The 19,663-nt window shown below is 44.6% G+C and overlaps 1 protein-coding gene across 1 annotated transcript in view; it reads right to left on the bottom strand.

The window, feature by feature from the left end:
• Nucleotides 1–18,147, bottom strand: part of LOC120043545 (ribonucleoprotein PTB-binding 2-like) — a gene marked incomplete at its 5' end in the record, with an annotated part of 66,504 nt that extends 48,357 nt beyond the window's left edge. Inside the window, one exon of the mRNA XM_038988103.1 lies at nucleotides 18,081–18,147. Coding sequence (XP_038844031.1) covers nucleotides 18,081–18,147 — 67 coding nt within the window. The remainder of the gene's footprint in view (nucleotides 1–18,080) is intronic.
• Between the last annotated feature and the right edge of the window lie 1,516 nt (nucleotides 18,148–19,663).

The following is a 19,663-nucleotide window of genomic DNA, read 5'->3' as shown; positions in this document are numbered from 1 at the left end:
TCTGCATAGGAACCAGCCACCCACACTCTTCACTCAGCCCCATCACTTACTGCTGACCCCCAGCTCCAGCCCCTCTAGCCCCCATCCTCTCTCAGCCTCTCCTTCCCCCCAGCTCTAGCCCCTCTAGCCCCCATCCTCTCTCAGCCTCTCCTTCCCCCCAGCTCCAGCCCCTCTAGCCCCATCCTGTCTCAGCCTCTCCTTCCCCCCAGCTCCAGCCCCTCTAGCCCCATCCTGTCTCAGCCTCTCCTTCCCCCCAGCTCCAGCTCCTCTAGCCCCCATCCTCTCTCAGCCTCTCCTTCCCCCCAGCTCCAGGCCCTCTAGTCCCCATCCTCTCTCAGCCTCTCCTTCCCCCCAGCTCCAGCCCCTCTAGCCCCCATCCTCTCTCAGCCTTTCCTCCCCCCCAGCTCCAGCTCCTCTAGCCCCCATCCTCTCTCAGCCTATCCTTCCCCCCAGATCCAGTCCCTCTAGCCCCCATCCTCTCTCAGCCTCTCCTTCCCCCCAGATCCAGTCCCTCTAGCCCCCATCCTCTCTCAGCCTTTCCTCCCCCCTAGCTCCAGGCCCTCTAGCCCCCATCCTCTCTCAGCCTCTCCTTCCCCCCAGCTCTAGCCCCTCTAGCCCCCATCCTCTCTCAGCCTCTCCTTCCCCCCAGATCCAGTCCCTCTAGCCCCCATCCTCTCTCAGCCTTTCCTCCCCCCTAGCTCCAGGCCCTCTAGCCCCCATCCTCTCTCAGCCTTTCCTCCCCCCAGCTCCAGGCCCTCTAGCCCCCATACTCTCTCAGCCTTTCCTCCCCCCAGCTCCAGTCCCTCTAGCCCCCATCTTCTCTCAGCCTTTCCTCCCCCCAGCTCCAGTCCCTCTAGCCCCCATCCTCTCTCAGCCCCCCCCCCCCCCCCCCCTCCCAGCTCCAGGCCCTCTAGCCACCATCCTCTCTCAGCCTTTCCTCCCCCCAGCTCCAGGCCCTCTAGCCCCCATCCTGTCTCAGCCTTTCCTCCCCCCCAGCTCCAGGCCCTCTAGCCCCCATACTCTCTCAGCCTTTCCTCCCCCCAGCTCCAGTCCCTCTAGCCCCCATCTTCTCTCAGCCTTCCCTCTCTCAGCCTTTCCTCCCCCCAGCTCCAGGCCCTCTATCCCCCATCCTCTCTCAGCCTCCCCCCCCCCCAGCTCCAGGCCCTCTAGCCCTCATCCTCTCTCAGCCTTTCCTCCCCCCAGCTCCAGCCCCTCTAGCCCCCATCCTGTCTCAGCCTCTCCTTACCCCCAGCTCCAGGCCCTCTAGCCCCCATCCTCTCTCAGCCTTTCCTTCCCCCCAGCTCCAGGCCCTCTAGCCCCCATCCTCTCTCAGCCTTTCCTCCCCCCCCCCAGCTCCAGCCCCTCTAGCCCTCAGTCTCTCTCAGGCCCCATCCATGAGTGGCCAGAAAGTGGCGAACTCATTCCACAGCTCGTTCCACAGCTTCCCTACCTCCCTGCCACATAATTTCCATCACTCACTTTCTCTCCCTGCATGTAACACTAACTCAATCCTTCTCCTCCTCTCTCTCTTCCCTCCTCGTCTATGCTAGTCTGATGTCATTAGAGTTGAAAAAGTCCATGAATAGCCCTCTGAACCATATCATAGAATCTAACGCCCATGCCACCACAACCTGAAAATATCACTCCCCCATCACACCAGAGACGGCTTCCTTCCCCTTCATGTAGAGACTGAAACTAGCCTGTCTATATGGTCTGTTAACCACAATAACACTCTAGAGAAGTAGAGAGGACACATATGCCACCTGCTCTCTAATTTAGACTGTCAACAGTGTCAAGGCAATTGATGGGAGCTCAGGTCAGGGGGACAGTAAACTGTTGATGCTACAGCAGTCAGACATGGTAAGAGACTGAGTGAAAATGTAGTCTGTTCAGGACCCTTGGGCTATGATGAACCTGGTAGTGTACGGGCAGAGTCCTGAAGGAAGAAACTCTCTGTTCAGGACCCCTGGGCTATGATAAACCTGGTAGTGTACGGGCAGAGTCCTGAAGGAAGAAACTCTCTGTTCAGGACCCCTGGGCTATGATAAACCTGGTAGTGTACGGGCAGAGTCCTGAAGGAAGAAACTCTCTGTTCAGGACCCCTGGGCTATGATAAACCTGGTAGTGTACGGGCAGAGTCCTGAAGGAAGAAACTCTCTGTTCAGGACCCCTGGGTTATGATAAACCTGGTAGTGTACGGGCAGAGTCCTGAAGGAAGAAACTCTCTGTTCAGGACCCCTGGGCTATGATAAACCTGGTAGTGTACGGGCAGAGTCCTGAAGGAAGAAACTCTCTGTTCAGGACCCCTGGGTTATGATAAACCTGGTAGTGTACGGGCAGAGTCCTGAAGGAAGAAACTCTCTGTTCAGGACCCCTGGGCTATGATAAACCTGGTAGTGTACGGGCAGAGTCCTGAAGGAAGAAACTCTCTGTTCAGGACCCCTGGGCTATGATAAACCTGGTAGTGTACGGGCAGAGTCCTGAAGGAAGAACCTCTCTGTTCAGGACCCCTGGGTTATGATAAACCTGGTAGTGTACGGGCAGAGTCCTGAAGGAAGAAACTCTCTGTTCAGGACCCCTGGGCTATGATAAACCTGGTAGTGTACGGGCAGAGTCCTGAAGGAAGAAACTCTCTGTTCAGGACCCCTGGGCTATGATAAACCTGGTAGTGTACGGGCAGAGTCCTGAAGGAAGAAACTCTCTGTTCAGGACCCCTGGGCTATGATAAACCTGGTAGTGTACGGGCAGAGTCCTGAAGGAAGAAACTCTCTGTTCAGGACCCCTGGGCTATGATAAACCTGGTAGTGTACGGGCAGAGTCCTGAAGGAAGAACCTCTCTGTTCAGGACCCCTGGGTTATGATAAACCTGGTAGTGTACGGGCAGAGTCCTGAAGGAAGAAACTCTCTGTTCAGGACCCCTGGGCTATGATAAACCTGGTAGTGTACGGGCAGAGTCCTGAAGGAAGAAACTCTCTGTTCAGGACCCCTGGGCTATGATAAACCTGGTAGTGTACGGGCAGAGTCCTGAAGGAAGAACCTCTCTGTTCAGGACCCCTGGGCTATGATAAACCTGGTAGTGTACGGGCAGAGTCCTGAAGGAAGAAACTCTCTGTTCAGGACCCCTGGGCTATGATAAACCTGGTAGTGTACGGGCAGAGTCCTGAAGGAAGAAACTCTCTGTTCAGGACCCCTGGGCTATGATAAACCTGGTAGTGTACGGGCAGAGTCCTGAAGGAAGAAAGTCTCTGTTCAGGACCCCTGGGCTATGATAAACCTGGTAGTGTACGGGCAGAGTCCTGAAGGAAGAAACTCTCTGTTCAGGACCCCTGGGTTATGATAAACCTGGTAGTGTACGGGCAGAGTCCTGAAGGGAGAACCTCTCTGTTCAGGACCCCTGGGCTATGATAAACCTGGTAGTGTACGGGCAGAGTCCTGAAGGAAGAACCTCTCTGTTCAGGACCCCTGGGCTATGATAAACCTGGTAGTGTACGGGCAGAGTCCTGAAGGAAGAAACTCTCTGTTCAGGACCCCTGGGTTATGATAAACCTGGTAGTGTACGGGCAGAGTCCTGAAGGAAGAACCTCTCTGTTCAGGACCCCTGGGTTATGATAAACCTGGTAGTGTACGGGCAGAGTCCTGAAGGAAGAACCTCTCTGTTCAGGACCCCTGGGTTATGATAAACCTGGTAGTGTACGGGCAGAGTCCTGAAGGAAGAAACTCTCTGTTCAGGACCCCTGGGCTATGATAAACCTGGTAGTGTACGGGCAGAGTCCTGAAGGAAGAAACTCTCTGTTCAGGACCCCTGGGTTATGATAAACCTGGTAGTGTACGGGCAGAGTCCTGAAGGAAGAAACTCTCTGTTCAGGACCCCTGGGTTATGATAAACCTGGTAGTGTACGGGCAGAGTCCTGAAGGAAGAAACTCTCTGTTCAGGACCCCTGGGTTATGATAAACCTGGTAGTGTACGGGCAGAGTCCTGAAGGAAGAAACTCTCTGTTCAGGACCCCTGGGCTATGATAAACCTGGTAGTGTACGGGCAGAGTCCTGAAGGAAGAAACTCTCTGTTCAGGACCCCTGGGCTATGATAAACCTGGTAGTGTACGGGCAGAGTCCTGAAGGAAGAAACTCTCTGTTCAGGACCCCTGGGTTATGAAAAACCTGGTAGTGTACGGGCAGAGTCCTGAAGGAAGAAACTCTCTGTTCAGGACCCCTGGGCTATGATAAACCTGGTAGTGTACGGGCAGAGTCCTGAAGGAAGAACCTCTCTGTTCAGGACCCCTGGGTTATGATAAACCTGGTAGTGTACGGGCAGAGTCCTGAAGGAAGAAACTCTCTGTTCAGGACCCCTGGGCTATGATAAACCTGGTAGTGTACGGGCAGAGTCCTGAAGGAAGAAACTCTCTGTTCAGGACCCCTGGGTTATGATAAACCTGGTAGTGTATGGGCAGAGTCCTGAAGGGAGAACCTCTCTGTTCAGGACCCCTGGGTTATGATAAACCTGGTAGTGTACGGGCAGTGTGCTGAAGGGAGAAACTCTCTGGAAGTGTTATTTATGAAGTGAAACTTAAGTATTCACTCTGCTAGTAATGTAAACACCAGGATTCAGAAGTGGGTCTGATATAATGATGGGTCATATGAACTAAAGTGATCCCACGCACAGTACAGCTGCCCTCAAGGATCAGATATTGCCTGTATGGCAGGTTAACAACATAATCATTTGGTCTCGGGGGTCTTTGTGCGCTTCAGACCTGTTGACTCTGATAACCCACTGCAAACGTTCAGCGCAGTGTGTGGCTGGATAGATGGGGCTGTTGTGTGTGACTCAGTGGTGCAAGTCAGACTCAACACACACACACACACACACACACACACACACACACACACACACACACACACACACACACACACACACACACACACACACACACACACACACCTGCTGTTTGTAGAGATAACACCAGAGAGGATGATAGGGCTGGGTGTGAGACTGCCAAGTGTTCCTGTGACAACTGTTGTTTTGTCACTATCATTACCAATACTGGCTTCATCACCATCATCCTCATCATCATCAGTACCAATACTGGCTCCATCGTCATCATCATCATCATTACCGATTCTGTCTTCATCATACGCATCATCATCAGCATCCTCATCATCATTACCAATACTGGCTTCATCATCATCATCTTCATCATCATTACAGATACTGTCTTCATCATCCTTATCATCATCATTATCATTACCAATACTGCCTTCATCATCATTACCAATACTGCCTTCATCATCATTACCGATACTGTCTTCATCATCCTCCTCATCATTATCATCATCATCATCATCGATACTGCCTTCATGATCATCATCATCATCATCATCGATACTGCCTTCATAATCATCATCATCATTATCAATACTGCCTTCATCATCATCATCAATACTACTTTCATTCTCATCATCATCATTACCAATACTACCTTCATTTTCATCATCATCATTACCAATACTGTCTTCATCATCATCATCGATACTGTCTTCATCATCATCATCATCATCATTATCAATACTGCCTTCTTCATCATCATCATTATCAATACTGCCTTCTTCATCATCATCATTACCAATACGGCTTTCATTTTCATCATCATCATTACCAACACTGCCTTCATCATCATCATCATCATGACCTTCTAAACGTTCAGTTAAAACCCAGACAGGCTCTTTAGTTTATCAAGGAGAGGTGTTGTGAAGAGGTCGAATAGCTTAATTAACGACCTGCACAGCACTAAGGCTATTGTTACCTATTTAAATGGAACTGTCTCAGGAAGATGAAACAATAGAAGAACACAGAGCCCTATAGGAGAACTCTCAGGTTTGATTTGCTGGGTCCAAACAGAGCTCCATCAAATACTATGAAACTAGGAGCAGTGTCATGGAGAAGCAAATCAATTAGACAGCGGAGTGTGACACACGGAGTAAAACACAAATCCCATTGTTTTGTCCAGGTTGAGATAATAGGGACTTAACAGGGAACACCTGGCAAACTATGAGTTGGCTACTTAATGGGATCAATCCAAACAGAACATATCTATCACATAGCACACACGGCCTGGCATGGGCATGGCCTGGCATGGGCACGGCCTGGCATGGGCACTGCTATGGGCACTGCTGCCCTCATTTACAGCTACTGACTCACACAGAACAGATGGACAGATGACGATGGAGACAGAGAGAGAGGGAAAGAGAGACAGAAATAACAAGAGGGAGAGATGGGGAGAAAGAGAGAGAAAGAGAGAGAGATCTGCCTGCAGTTGTCCTCAGGGGCAATTACAGGGCTGAGAGGTCTCAAGTGGTATTGTCACTAAGAGCTGAGTTATAGACAAGTAGACCCATAATGGCTCTATCTGTTAAAACTTCTTTGGGCTGCAAGCCCGAAGCCGGGCACAATATGACAACAGCTACTTCAAGTGCAGGGCGCGAAATTCAAAATATATTTTTTAGAAATATTTAACTTTCACACATTAACAAGTCCAATACAGCAAATGAAAGATAAACATCTTGTGAATCCAGCCAACATGTCCGATTTTTAAAATGTTTTACAGCGAAAACACCACGTATATTTCTGTTAGCTCACCACCAAATACAAAAAAGGACAGACATTTTTCACAGCACAGGTAGCATGCACAAAAACCAACCTAACTAACCAAGAACCAACCAAACTAACCAAGAAACAACTTCATCAGATGATAGTCTTATAACATGTTATACAATAAATCTATGTTTTGTTCGAAAAATGTGCATATTTGAGGTATAAATCAGTTTTACATTGCAGCTACCATCACAGCTACCGTCACAAATAGCACCGAAGCAGCCAGAGTAATTACAGACACCAACGTGAAATACCTAAATACTCATCATAAAACATTTCTGAAAAATACATGGTGTACAGCAAATGAAAGACAAGCATCTTGTGAATCCAGCCAATATTTCAGATTTCTTAAGTGTTTTACAGCGAAAACACAATATAGCATTATATTAGCTTACCACAATAGCCAGAAACACAAGCCATTTACCAGCAGCAAAAGTTAGCGATCGTAACAAACCAGCAAAAGATATATAATTTTTGACTAACCTTGATAAGCTTCATCAGATGACAGTCCTATAACATCAGGTTATACATACACTTATGTTTTGTTCGAAAATGTGCATATTTAGAGCTGAAATCAGTGGTTATACATTGTGCTAACGTAGCATCTTTTTCCCAGAATGTCCGGATATTTTTATGACACTCAACTATTCTGACCAAATAACTATTCGTAAACGTTACTAAAAAATACATGTTGTATAGGAAATGATAGATACACTAGTTCTTAATGCAATCGCTGTGTTAGAATTCTAAAAATAACTTCATTACGACATCCAGCTTAGTTATAGCGAGAGAGTGCCCAAAATCTGGGCGCAAACTAATAGTACACATGTTCGACAGATATATGAAATAGCATCATAAAATGGGTCCTACTTTTGATGATCTTCCATCAGAATGTTGTACAAGGGGTCCTTTGTCGGGAACAATCGTTGTTTGGTTTTAGAATGTCCTCTTCTCCAGTCAATTAGCACGGAAAGCTAGCAAAGTGGCGCGAAGCTCTCCTTCGTGAACAAACGCAGACAAAGCAACACGCCTAACGTCCCGAAAAACTTTCAATAATCTAATAAAACTATATTGAAAAAACATACTTTACGATGATATTGTCACATTTATCAAATAAAATCAAAGCCGGAGATATTAGTCGTCTATAACGACAGCTTTTCAGAAGGCAATACCAGGTCCCTTCTCGCGCGTTCCAGAAAACAGGAAATTGGTGTCACGTCATGCCAAGAGCTTTTATTCGACCCCAGATCAAGTTATACACTCCATTTCTTCTCTCACTGCCTGTTGACATCTAGTGGAAGGCGTATGAAGTGCATGTATACTAATACATATCAAGCACATTTATAGGCAGGCCCTAGAACAGAGCATCGATTTCAGATTTTCCACTTCCTGTCAGGAAGTTTGCTGCAAAATGAGTTCTGTTTTACTCACAGATATAATTCAAACGGTTTTAGAAACTAGAGAGTGTTTTCTATCCAATAGTAATAATAATATGCATATTGTACAAGCAAGAATTGAGTACGAGGCCGTTTGAAATGGGCACCTTTTATCCAGGCTACTCAATACTGCCCCTGCAGCCCAAAGAGGTTTAAGGAGAAAACTCACCAGATCGATTGTCAGTCTGAACATTACGGGCCATTCGTGTGCTAGCGGGACCACCCACATGTTTCTTCTATTTCTACATCCCATTCTTTTACTTTTAGATTTGTGTTGTGAATTGTTAGATATTACTGCAGTGTTGGAGCTAGAAACACAAGCATTTCACTACACCCGCAATAACATCTGCTGAATATGTGTATGCGACTAATACAACTTGATTTGATACATGTAGAATCAGTTTGCTAAGTACTCTAGGCCGGCAGACGCTTGGCAATCCTACCGGTTTGTCTGTGCCTTTAGTTTTGTGGCAAATTTCCAGGAGTCAAAAGAGACGACAATTTACATCTAAAGGCTTTAACACATTTAGATAAAGCGTCTTTGTTGATACTATACAATAACAGGGGAAAGGGCTAGTCAGAACATTGACCTCTCAGAAACAGATGTGGTTCTGTAAACATTTAGCATCTTTAGGTCATTGGCTAGTAGAAACCGCATGAATGTGTAGCTTCAGTACATTGGGTTATATAATGGTATGTTGCAGGCTGCCAGATACACGGCCAGCCCGCTCATTATGCAGCCGCTTATGGCGGTAGATTGACGAGGGTGGCAATTTCTGAGCAAAACTCACATAATTCTGCCCTAAAACAAAGACAATTTCTCTTAACCAGTGGCATATTGGCTTTTTAGGTGAGCGCTGATGCCGTCCTTTGATAAGCAGTGCCCACTTTGTCAAAAGCAGGGGCGCAAAATATTTTGCTTGAATGGCAAAGACCGGCCCTGGCCAGATAGGATACAAGCTCTCCTTCTTCAAGCAATGTACTTGACTTTCATAGCACACTGTTCCTATCTCTTTACTGTGCCTCTTCCTGTTTCTTTACAGTTCCTCTTCCTGTCTCTTTACAGTGCCTCTTCCTGTTTCTTTACAGTTCCTCTTCCTGTCTCTTTACAGTGCCTCTTCCTGTTTCTTTACAGTTCCTCTTCCTGTCTCTTTACAGTTCCTCTTCCTGTCTCTTTACTGTGCCTCTTCCTGTCGCTTTACAGTTCCTCTTCCTGTCTCTTTACAGTTCCTCTTCCTGTCTCTTTACAGTTCCTCTTCCTGTCTCTTTACAGTGCCTCTTCCTGTCTCTTTACAGTGCCTCTTCCTGTCCCTTTACAGTGCCTCTTCCTGTCTCTTTACAGGTCCTCTTCCTGTCCCTTTACAGTGCCTCTTCCTGTTTCTTTACAGTTCCTCTTCCTGTCTCTTTACAGTTCCTCTTCCTGTCTCTTTACAGTGCCTCTTCCTGTCTCTTTACAGTGCCTCTTCCTGTCCCTTTACAGTTCCTCTTCCTGTCTCTTTACAGTTCCTCTTCCTGTCTCTTTACAGTGCCTCTTCCTGTCTCTTTACAGTGCCTCTTCCTGTCCCTTTACAGTGCCTCTTCCTGTCCCTTTACAGTGCCTCTTCCTGTCTCTTTACAGTTCCTCTTCCTGTCTCTTTACAGTGCCTCTTCCTGTCGCTTTACAGTTCCTCTTCCTGTCTCTTTACAGGTCCTCTTCCTGTCTCTTTACAGTTCCTCTTCCTGTCTCTTTACAGTGCCTCTTCCTGTCTCTTTACAGTGCCTCTTCCTGTCTCTTTACAGTTCCTCTTCCTGTCTCTTTACAGGTCCTCTTCCTGTCTCTTTACAGTCCCTCTTCATGTCTCTTTACAGGTCCTCTTTCTGTCTCTTTACAGTTCCTCTTCCTGTCTCTTTACAGTTCCTCTTCCTGTCTCTTTACAGTTCCTCTTCCTGTCTCTTTACAGTTCCTCTTCCTGTCTCTTTACAGTTCCTCTTCCTGTCTCTTTACAGTTCCTCTTTCTGTCTCTTTACAGTTCCTCTTCCTGTCTCTTTACAGTTCCTCTTTCTGTCTCTTTACAGTTCCTCTTCCTGTCTCTTTACAGTTCCTCTTTCTGTCTCTTTACAGTTCCTCTTCCTGTCTCTTTACAGTTCCTCTTTCTGTCTCTTTACAGTTCCTCTTCCTGTCTCTTTACAGTTCCTCTTCCTGTCTCTTTACAGTTCCTCTTCCTGTCTCTTTACAGTTCCTCTTCTTGTCTCTTTACAGTTCCTCTTCATGTCTCTTTACAGTTCTTCTTTCTGTCTCTTTACAGCTGAACATGACTCCTAAACATCCTATACGAATAGAGTGATCATAATCAGCTTGCAATTTAAAGGAACCTCTTGAACAGTAGAGAAATACTGAAATTGTCAAATAATGAAATCTGTGAATCTTTGAAAACACAGGATGAAGGTAGAAAGACGACTCCCTAGGGAATCCTGAGACAACAACTCACCATAACAAAATATAAAGAGCATCCTAACAGGGAAACCAGACCGGCCATGTTGTATGTGCGAGCGTTGCAAAATAAATGTACACGTACATGTTATTCAATCATTTCTTCCACACCGCTCGCGTGCGTCAACGGGTGTCTGCTTTGCCCGAAGGCTAAAATAAAACTTGGTTCAATTCAAGAAGCTTGACTTGCTTAAAGTCCTGCCTCTCCCATATACTCATTGGTTTTCACGAACATACAAACCCACGTAGATGCTTGAAAGATGAACAAGGAGAGACTAATCAAAGATAACCAACTACAAACTAACTCACATTCCCTTTTCATCTGTGGATTAACCATCAGAGTAGAGAAACACTACATTTCGTACGACTCCAGGTCAAAATTCTACAAATATCTATTAAAAAAAGCACCATATGCATTTCAGGTAAAATAACAACCCAATGTTTATCTCCCAGGACGAACTAGTTAGCAACAGCAATCTAGCTAAATGCCCATGAATGTTTGTGTGTTTCCACCTGTCCCTGAATTAATGAAGTTTGTTCACAGTTGGTTTTGGTATTTTAACTTGCATTTCAAGATCACATCTGGTGGGGACAGACAAAATCAACATGTGCGCGATGGCGCAGGTGGATGCACGGCCAGTGTAGCTAAGGTATAATGATGGTTCAACCCCAGATTTCAAAAGAAAATGACTGCACAGCACATAGGTCATATGCACTACAGAGGCTTAGTGTACATCAGAGACAAACATTCATGAAGTCGCTGATGGGACTGTGTGGGCCGAAGTCCATTTTGTGTCAAGTACAAAGCTCTGGGCCAGTTAGCTTTGAACCACGCAGGGCTCCTCTATTACCCCAGTGTCTTCATTATAGGGACAGTGCGGCTCACACAAAAGGCCCATTGTGTGGCCAGGATTCCCCTGCTGACCCCTTCCATTGTCATCCCAGCGGACAGTTCCGGAACGCCGCACATACCTTCGGAATTCTGAATTCCACTCCGGAGCACTCTATGGAAGCTCTATGGCTGACCTGGCTGGGGTTTGATCCAATGCCAATGGGATGGGAGGCCAGGTAGTGACCAATGATGTATATAAACCCTGGGTTGCTGTTTCAAGGACAAAATTACATGTATTTTAAGTATTTTTGTTGTTGTTGTTGTTGTGGAGACAGTAACATTAGTACGTTCTAAAAATATATGTTTAGCTCACATATTAAAATAAAAGTATGCATTAAGGCTTCTATAATAGAATACATTTCTATAGCTTCCAAAATATATTTTACAACGGTGGAGGAGTTCAAAGATGGAGGTACGGTGGCTTCAAAACCGCGCCCCCTGTCAGTCGTCTAGTGCATATATAATATATTGGTAATGATAGATGGTAACTGTTAAATTAACACCGAAACACTCCGTAACGAGGTGGTCTTAAAGGGATAATCCACCCCCAGAAATAAAAATCATGAAACTCCTAGCAATTTGATGAAAGCCTATGTTCTATTTTGTTCTATATTGAACTTCTAAGTGCTTCATCTTTGAAATCAGGAAATCGTGTAGTAATGCTTCATAGCTACATAGTTCTCGTCACTGGAGCTAGAGGATAACACACTATCACCAACTCCATATTAATGCCCATAATTTTGGAATGAGATGTTCCACGAGCAGGTGGACACATACTTTTGGTCATGTAGTGTAGCCAGAGAGAGAGCATTGCATTGTGGGTTTTGTAGTCCACTTGAGCTGCAACAGATGCTTGGCTCTAATTTGCACTGAAGCGAGAGCAGAGTAAAGTTAACATACGGGATAAAGAGGGAGAAATACTCTCATTCCCTAAAGAAAATACTGAGAAACAGAAATCCTTACAGAGAGAGAGAAAGTGACACACACGCATGCATGCAGAGAGTCATTGCCAAAAACATTTTCAGAGACACACTCCGGGCAGACAGTCAAACACTCTTACTGAGAGCTACACCCACACACACGCATGAATGCAGGCACGCACGCACATGCACGCACACACACACTAATATGCCCTAAATTACTTCAAGTTTCTATATGGTTGCAGATCTGATGTCAGAGATGGAGCAGTCATACATGTCAATGAGTGCTAATAGGAACCTAATAACCGACATACACATGCTTACATTGATGTTTGATAAAACACACCAGTAGTCCTCTCTCTCTCTACTGTAGCTAGCCTCCTCCAGGCAAGAGACAGGTTTGAAAACCTACACAGGAGTTTCCTTTGAATTTACTCTCTGTTGTTTTGTTCAAAGGAATCATCACACGACACGTCTTGCTAGCCAATTCTCATTCCCTGGAATTCTCAGAAACGCCCCACTTATTTCACACATAGGGCAAACCAAGCCGTCTGTGAGATACAATCAGCACACAATATATCATATGACAGTGTTTCTTTCCCATGAATTAAAAACACGGCCCAATAAAATCACCTTAAAATCTGTATCTAAATTCCCCCAAGAGGGTGATGAAATTTACATCCCATACAATAGATACTACATCCAAATGAAACATGGTGTTTAGCTAATTCAGCATTAAGCGGGCAGACTGTACACATACTGTATGTACATGCAGAGGTGTGGACTCGAGTCACATGACTTGGACTCGAGTCTGACTCAAGTCACGAATTTGATGACTTGAGACTCAACTTGATAGAAAATCAAATAACTTGAGACTTGACTTGGACTTGGAATTATCTGGCTATGTTTTGTAACAAATGTGCAACAAATCAAATCAAAAAGTATTGGTCACATACACATGGTTAGCAGATGTTATTACTAGTGTAGCGAAATGCTTGTGCTTCTAGTTCTGACAGTGCAGTAATATCTAACATGTAATCTAACAATTCCACAGCAACTACCTAATACACACAAATCTAAGTAAAGGAATGGAGTAAGAATATATACATATAAATATACGGATGAGCAATGACAGAGCGGCATAGGCAAGATGCAATAGATGTTATAAAATACAGTATATACAGTTGAAGTCGGATTTTTACATACACTTTAGCCAAATACATTTAATTCCTGACATTTAATCCTAGTAAAAATTCCCTGTCTTAGGTCAGTTAGGATCACCACTTTATTTTAAGAATGTGAAATGTCATAATAATAGTAGAGAGAATGATTTATTGCAGCTTTTATTTCTTTCATCACATTCCCAGTGGGTAAGAAGTTTACATACACTCAATTAGTATTTGGTAGCATTGCCTTTAAATTGTTGAACTTGGGTCAAACGTTTCGGGTAGCATTCCACAAGCTTCCCACAATAAGTTGGGTGAAATTTGGCCCATTCCTCCTGACAGAGCTGGTGTAACTGAGTCAGGTTCGTAGGCCTCCTTGCTCGCACAATCTTTTTCAGTTCTGCCCACAAATTTTCTATGGGATTGAGGTCAGGGCTTTGTGATGGCCACTCCAATACCTTGACTTTGTTGTCCTTAAGTCATTTTGCCACAACTTTGGAAGTATGCTTGGGGTCATTGTCCATTTGGAAGACCCTTTTGCGACCAAGCTTTAACTTCCTGACTGATGTCTTGAGATGTTGCTTCAATATATCCATATATATTTTCCTGCCTCATGATGCCATCTATTTTGTGAAGTGCACCAGTCCCTCCTGCAGCAAAGCACCCCCACAACATGATGCTGCCACCCCTGTGCTTCACGGTCGGGATGGTGTTCTTCGGCTTGCAAGCGTCCCCCTTTTTACCCCAAACATAACAATGGTCATTATGGCCAAACAGTTCTATTTTTGTTTCATCAGACCAGAGGACATTTCTCCAAAAAGTACGATCTTTGTCCCCATATGCATTTGCAAACCGTAGTCTGGCTTTTTTATGGCAATTTTTGAGCAGTGGCTTCTTCCTTGCTGAGTGGCCTTTCAGGTTATGTCGATATAGGACTCATTTTACTGTGGATATAGATACTTTTGTATGACGGCTGCATGGTCCCATGGTGTTTATACTTGCGTACTATAGTTTGTACAGATGAACGTGGTGCCTTCAGGCGGAATTGTGGAATTGTGATACAGTGAATTATAAGTAAAATAATCTGTCTGTAAACAATTTTTGGGAAAAATTACTTGTGTCATGCACAAAGTAGATGTCCTAACCGACTTGCCAAAACTATAGTTTGTTAACAAGAAATTTGTGGAGTGGTTGAAAAACAATTTTAATGACTCCAACCTAAGTGTATATAAACTTCCAACTTCAACTGTATTATTTAAATTAGAAATCATTATTTATAACCTTCTCAACGTTATGACTATATTTCCCATTCATTTTGCAACTCATTTAATTTATGTTTCCATGGAAAACAAGTATATTTCTAAGTGACCCCAAACTTTTGAATTGTAGTGTACACTGCTACCATCTAGTGGCCAAAATCTAAATTGCGCCTGGGCTAGAATAATACATTATGGCCTTTCTCTTGCATTTAAAAAAAATAATAATAATACATTTTTTAAATCATTTACCAGTTCTAATGTGTTATATTCTCCTGCATTTATTTCACATTTCCACAAACTTCAAAGTGTTTCCTTTCAAATGGTATCAAGAATATGCATATCCTTGCCTCAGGTGCTTAGCTACAGGCAGTTAGATTTGGGTATGTCATTTTAGTTGAAAATTGAAAAAAAGGGTTGGATCCTTTAGGTTGTAATGACAGGCTACATTGCGCAGCGATTGTGCGTGCGTTTTTTTCAAAATAAAAGCCTAAAACTATGTCTAAAGCCTGGCCACAGCCTGAGGAGGCCATTGGGAAAGGAATCTGGTTGAGACCCCTTTAAATGGAAGAAAGACGGGCCAGGAAACACAGATAAAAAAAAAAGAAAAATCACTCCCCGGGTTAGATTTTCTCAGGTTTTCGCTTGCAGAATCAGTTTTGTTATACTCACATACAATATTTTGACAGTTTTGGAAACTTTGGAGTGTTTTCTATCCTAATCTGTAAATGATATGCATATTCTACGATCTGGACCTGAGAAATAGTCCGTTTACCTTGGGAACGTTATTTAAAATATATAAAAAATCTGACCCCTAGCGTCAAGATGTTATTAAGATAAGAAGGTCAGTCAATCCGGAAAATTTCAAGAACTTTGAAAGTTTCTTCAAGAGCTGTCGCAAAAACCATCAAGCGCTATGATCAAACTGGCTCTCATGAGGACCGATACAGGAAAGGAAGACCCAGAGTTACCTCTGCTGCAGAGGATAAGTTCATTAGAGCTAGCTATCTTAACACACCTAATGCATTGTGTACTTAACTAGCTAGCTAGCTTAACATACCTTGCTGGCTCCTCGTTGAAGATGCTCTCATCTCTCCATCCATGATCTGAGGTGATAGACAATCGTTGGGACCACTCGTAAAATAATAATTGATTATCGGTAATTCTGAGCATAGTGGCAGCTGAAGTTAGTGGCAGGTTTGCTGTGTGGTGGTGGTTGGGGAGACGGTGATTGACAGGGGGAAAGATTACAGTGTAACACCTGCTAATCAGGCTTGGAGTAACACGTCTCCCTCTCACATGCCCTGTGGTGTGCCTACTGCTCAGTCAGCTAGCCTGGGATACTTAGAACACACACAATCATCCTGACTTCTATGATAGACAAAAGTGTGTGTGGTACAAACATGAGCATGTGTGTGCGCTAGACAGCCTGCACATGTGTAGGAGGGGGGGAAATATCTAAAAGATTAATAACAGACTTAAAATGCTGTCAGATCTTCTCTGTGATCGACTCGCTGTGTCTGAAGTCAAAGATTACTGATCTTGACAATACTGGTCCTGGCCTCAGAGACGACACCAGATAATAGATATGCTACTGTGCTGCTGTGGTATGGTATTTTAACATGAATATCTCAAGATTGATAGAAAACCCACTCTATCTCTCTCTTCCCTCCTCTCACTGGCAATCTCTTTGAAGCTCCCCCAATTTAAATGAGATTTGATTCAAAATAGTTCTGTCTCCGTCTTTTAATTCAAAACGGCGACCATAATAATTCCACTGAGACTGACGCATTAAGTTCTGCAACTAGCTACCTTCTCTAAAAGAGCTAGGCTATTCAAAGCATGTACATCTATTGATGTGGAGAGAGAGAGAGAGAGAGAGAGAGAGAGAGAGAGAGAGAGAGAGAGAGAGAGAGAGAGAGAGGAAAGTGGAGCTCTCAAAATATCACCAAGGGATCCGTATTAAGACAATAAAATACTGTTAAAAAAAGAATGTAAAGAGTCTCCGACATTCTTTTTCTACTTCTACTGGTACGTCAGAACCCATCCTACCTTGACACAACGGTCTGTTGGACTAATTAACAGTGTGACATGAGCTGTGGATAAGGTCGTTTCTCATCACACACACTGTGGATAAGGTCGTTTCTCATCACACACACTGTGGATAAGGTCGTTTCTCATCACACACACTGTGGATAAGGCCGTTTCTCATCACACACACTGTGGATAAGGCCGTTTCTCATCACACACTGTGGATAAGGCCGTTTCTCATCACACACACTGTGGATAAGGCCGTTTCTCATCACACACTGTGGATAAGGCCGTTTCTCATCACACACACCGTGGATAAGGCCGTTTCTCATCACACACACTGTGGATAAGGCCGTTTCTCATCACACACACCGTGGATAAGGCCGTTTCTCATCACACACACTGTGGATAAGGCCGTTTCTCATCACACACACCGTGGATAAGGCCGTTTCTCATCACACACACCGTGGATAAGGCCGTTTCTCATCACACACACCGTGGATAAGGCCGTTTCTCATCACACACACCGTGGATAAGGCCGTTTCTCATCACACACACTGTGGATAAGGCCGTTTCTCATCACACACACCGTGGATAAGGCCGTTTCTCATCACACACACTGTGGATAAGGCCGTTTCTCATCACACACACCGTGGATAAGGCCGTTTCTCATCACACACACCGTGGATAAGGCCGTTTCTCATCACACACACCGTGGATAAGGCCGTTTCTCATCACACACACCGTGGATAAGGCCGTTTCTCATCACACACACCGTGGATAAGGCCGTTTCTCATCACACACACCGTGGATAAGGCCGTTTCTCATCACACACACCGTGGATAAGGCCGTTTCTCATCACACACACTGTGGATAAGGCCGTTTCTCATCACACACACAGTGGATAAGGCCGTTTCTCATCACACACACTGTGGATAAGGCCGTTTCTCATCACACACACTGTGGATAAGGCCGTTTCTCACCACACACACTGTGGATAAGGCCGTTTCTCATTAAGCTCTCAACAGCAATTAAACAGCATGAACCTTTAGTGCCCCCCCCCCTCAGCCACAACATCTCAGCTGTTTGCAGATCTGTGTTTCAAAAGGTGTTCGAGTTTGGCTCTCCCTCTCGCTCTACTCTAAATACAGCCATTTCCTCTGACCAGGAAAAGAGAAAAGGACTGGACAGACATGGTGGGGTTGTTCTGTGAACTGAAGAAAATGGTGGTGGTTTGGAGAAGTGGGGGGTGGTTTGGTTTACCTGTCCCTTTGTTGCGGTCCACAAAGCAATACTTGAGCTCGTATTCTCTCAGAATCTCATGGACCTCCTGCAGAGAGAGAGAGTGAGAGAGAGAGAGAGAGAGAGGGAGGGGGAAAGAGTGAGAAGGAAGGGAGGGAGTGAGAGAGAGAGGGAGAGAGATGGAGAGAGTGAAGGGGGAGAGAGCGAGAGAGAGAGAGAGAGAGAGAGAGAGAGAGTGTGTGTTTAGACAGCAGGAATCTTTGAAACACGGAACACACTAATGTCACAGTTGTCCAATGAGCTAAATCTTTCATTCTTTCATTGTAATTATTTATTGATTGGGGAATTAGATCAAGCATATCCTGTTGAAGAGCTGAATATCTTTTTGGGCTCTTTATTGAGAAAACAGACACATGTAGTTAACACTCACAGGGGAGAATACATCCCCAAAACATATTAATAAGGATATTAAGAAACTAAAGACTTTTTTATTTTACAGCCAAATGTCACCCGGCCCTCTGATTCATCCACACATTTCATTTATTTGTACTATTTAGTGATTTAGCAGAGGCTCTTATCCAAAGTGACTTACAGTCAGTGCATACTACCCACCAACCCAACAGCCCATACAACATGGATCTTCAAGATTCAGCCACGGGCCGATTCTTTCTTCAGCGCGTTGTCGGGGGGCCGGAACATAATTAAAAAATAATGTTTCGACTGCAAGAAGCCAAAACAGATATATTTGACTAAAACATAATCCTTTCAAACCCTGCTTACATTTGTATACGATCACGTCTCCCTATTATGCGTGGGAATACTTGTGAACAGATTTCCTAAATCTGGTTGGGGTGGTATACAGAAGATAGCCCTATTTGGTGGAAGACCAAGTCCATATTACGGCAAGAACAGATCAAATAAGCAAAGAGAAACAACAGTCTATCATTACTTTAAGACATGAAGGTCAGGCAATCCAGAAAATTTCAAGAACTTTGAAAGTTTCTTCAAGTGCAGTCACAAAAACCGTCAAGCGCTATGATGAAACTGGCTCTCATGAGGACCGCCACAGGAAAGGAAGACCCAGAGTTACCTGTGCTGCAGAGAATAAGTTCATTAGAATTACCAGCCTCAGAAATTGCAGCCCAAATAAATGCTCCACAGAGTTCATGTAACAGAAACATCTCAACATCAACTGTTCAGAGGAGACTGTGTGAATCAGGCCTTCGTGGTTGAATTGCTGCAAAGAAACCACTAAAGGACACCAATAATAAGAGACTTGCATGAGCCAAGAAAACAAGCAATGGGCATTAGACCGGTGGAAATCTGTCCTTTAATCTTGATGAGTTCAATTTTGAGATTTTTGGTTTCAACCACTGTGTCTTTGTGAGACACAGAGTAGGTGAACGGATGATATCTGCATGTGTGGTTCCCACAGTGAAGCATGGAGGAGGAGGTGAGATGGTGTGGGGGTGCTTTGCTGGTGACACTGTCAGTGATTTATTTAGAATTCAAGGCACACTTAACCAGCATGGCTTCCACAGCATTCTGCAGCAATATGCCATTTCATCTGGTTTGCACTTAGTGGGGCTATCATCTGTTTTTCA

The sequence above is a fragment of the Salvelinus namaycush genome, unplaced genomic scaffold (assembly GCF_016432855.1).
Source record: "Salvelinus namaycush isolate Seneca unplaced genomic scaffold, SaNama_1.0 Scaffold950, whole genome shotgun sequence".
Lineage (NCBI taxonomy): Eukaryota > Metazoa > Chordata > Actinopteri > Salmoniformes > Salmonidae > Salvelinus > Salvelinus namaycush.
This window is presented reverse-complemented; position numbering and strand designations above follow the sequence as displayed.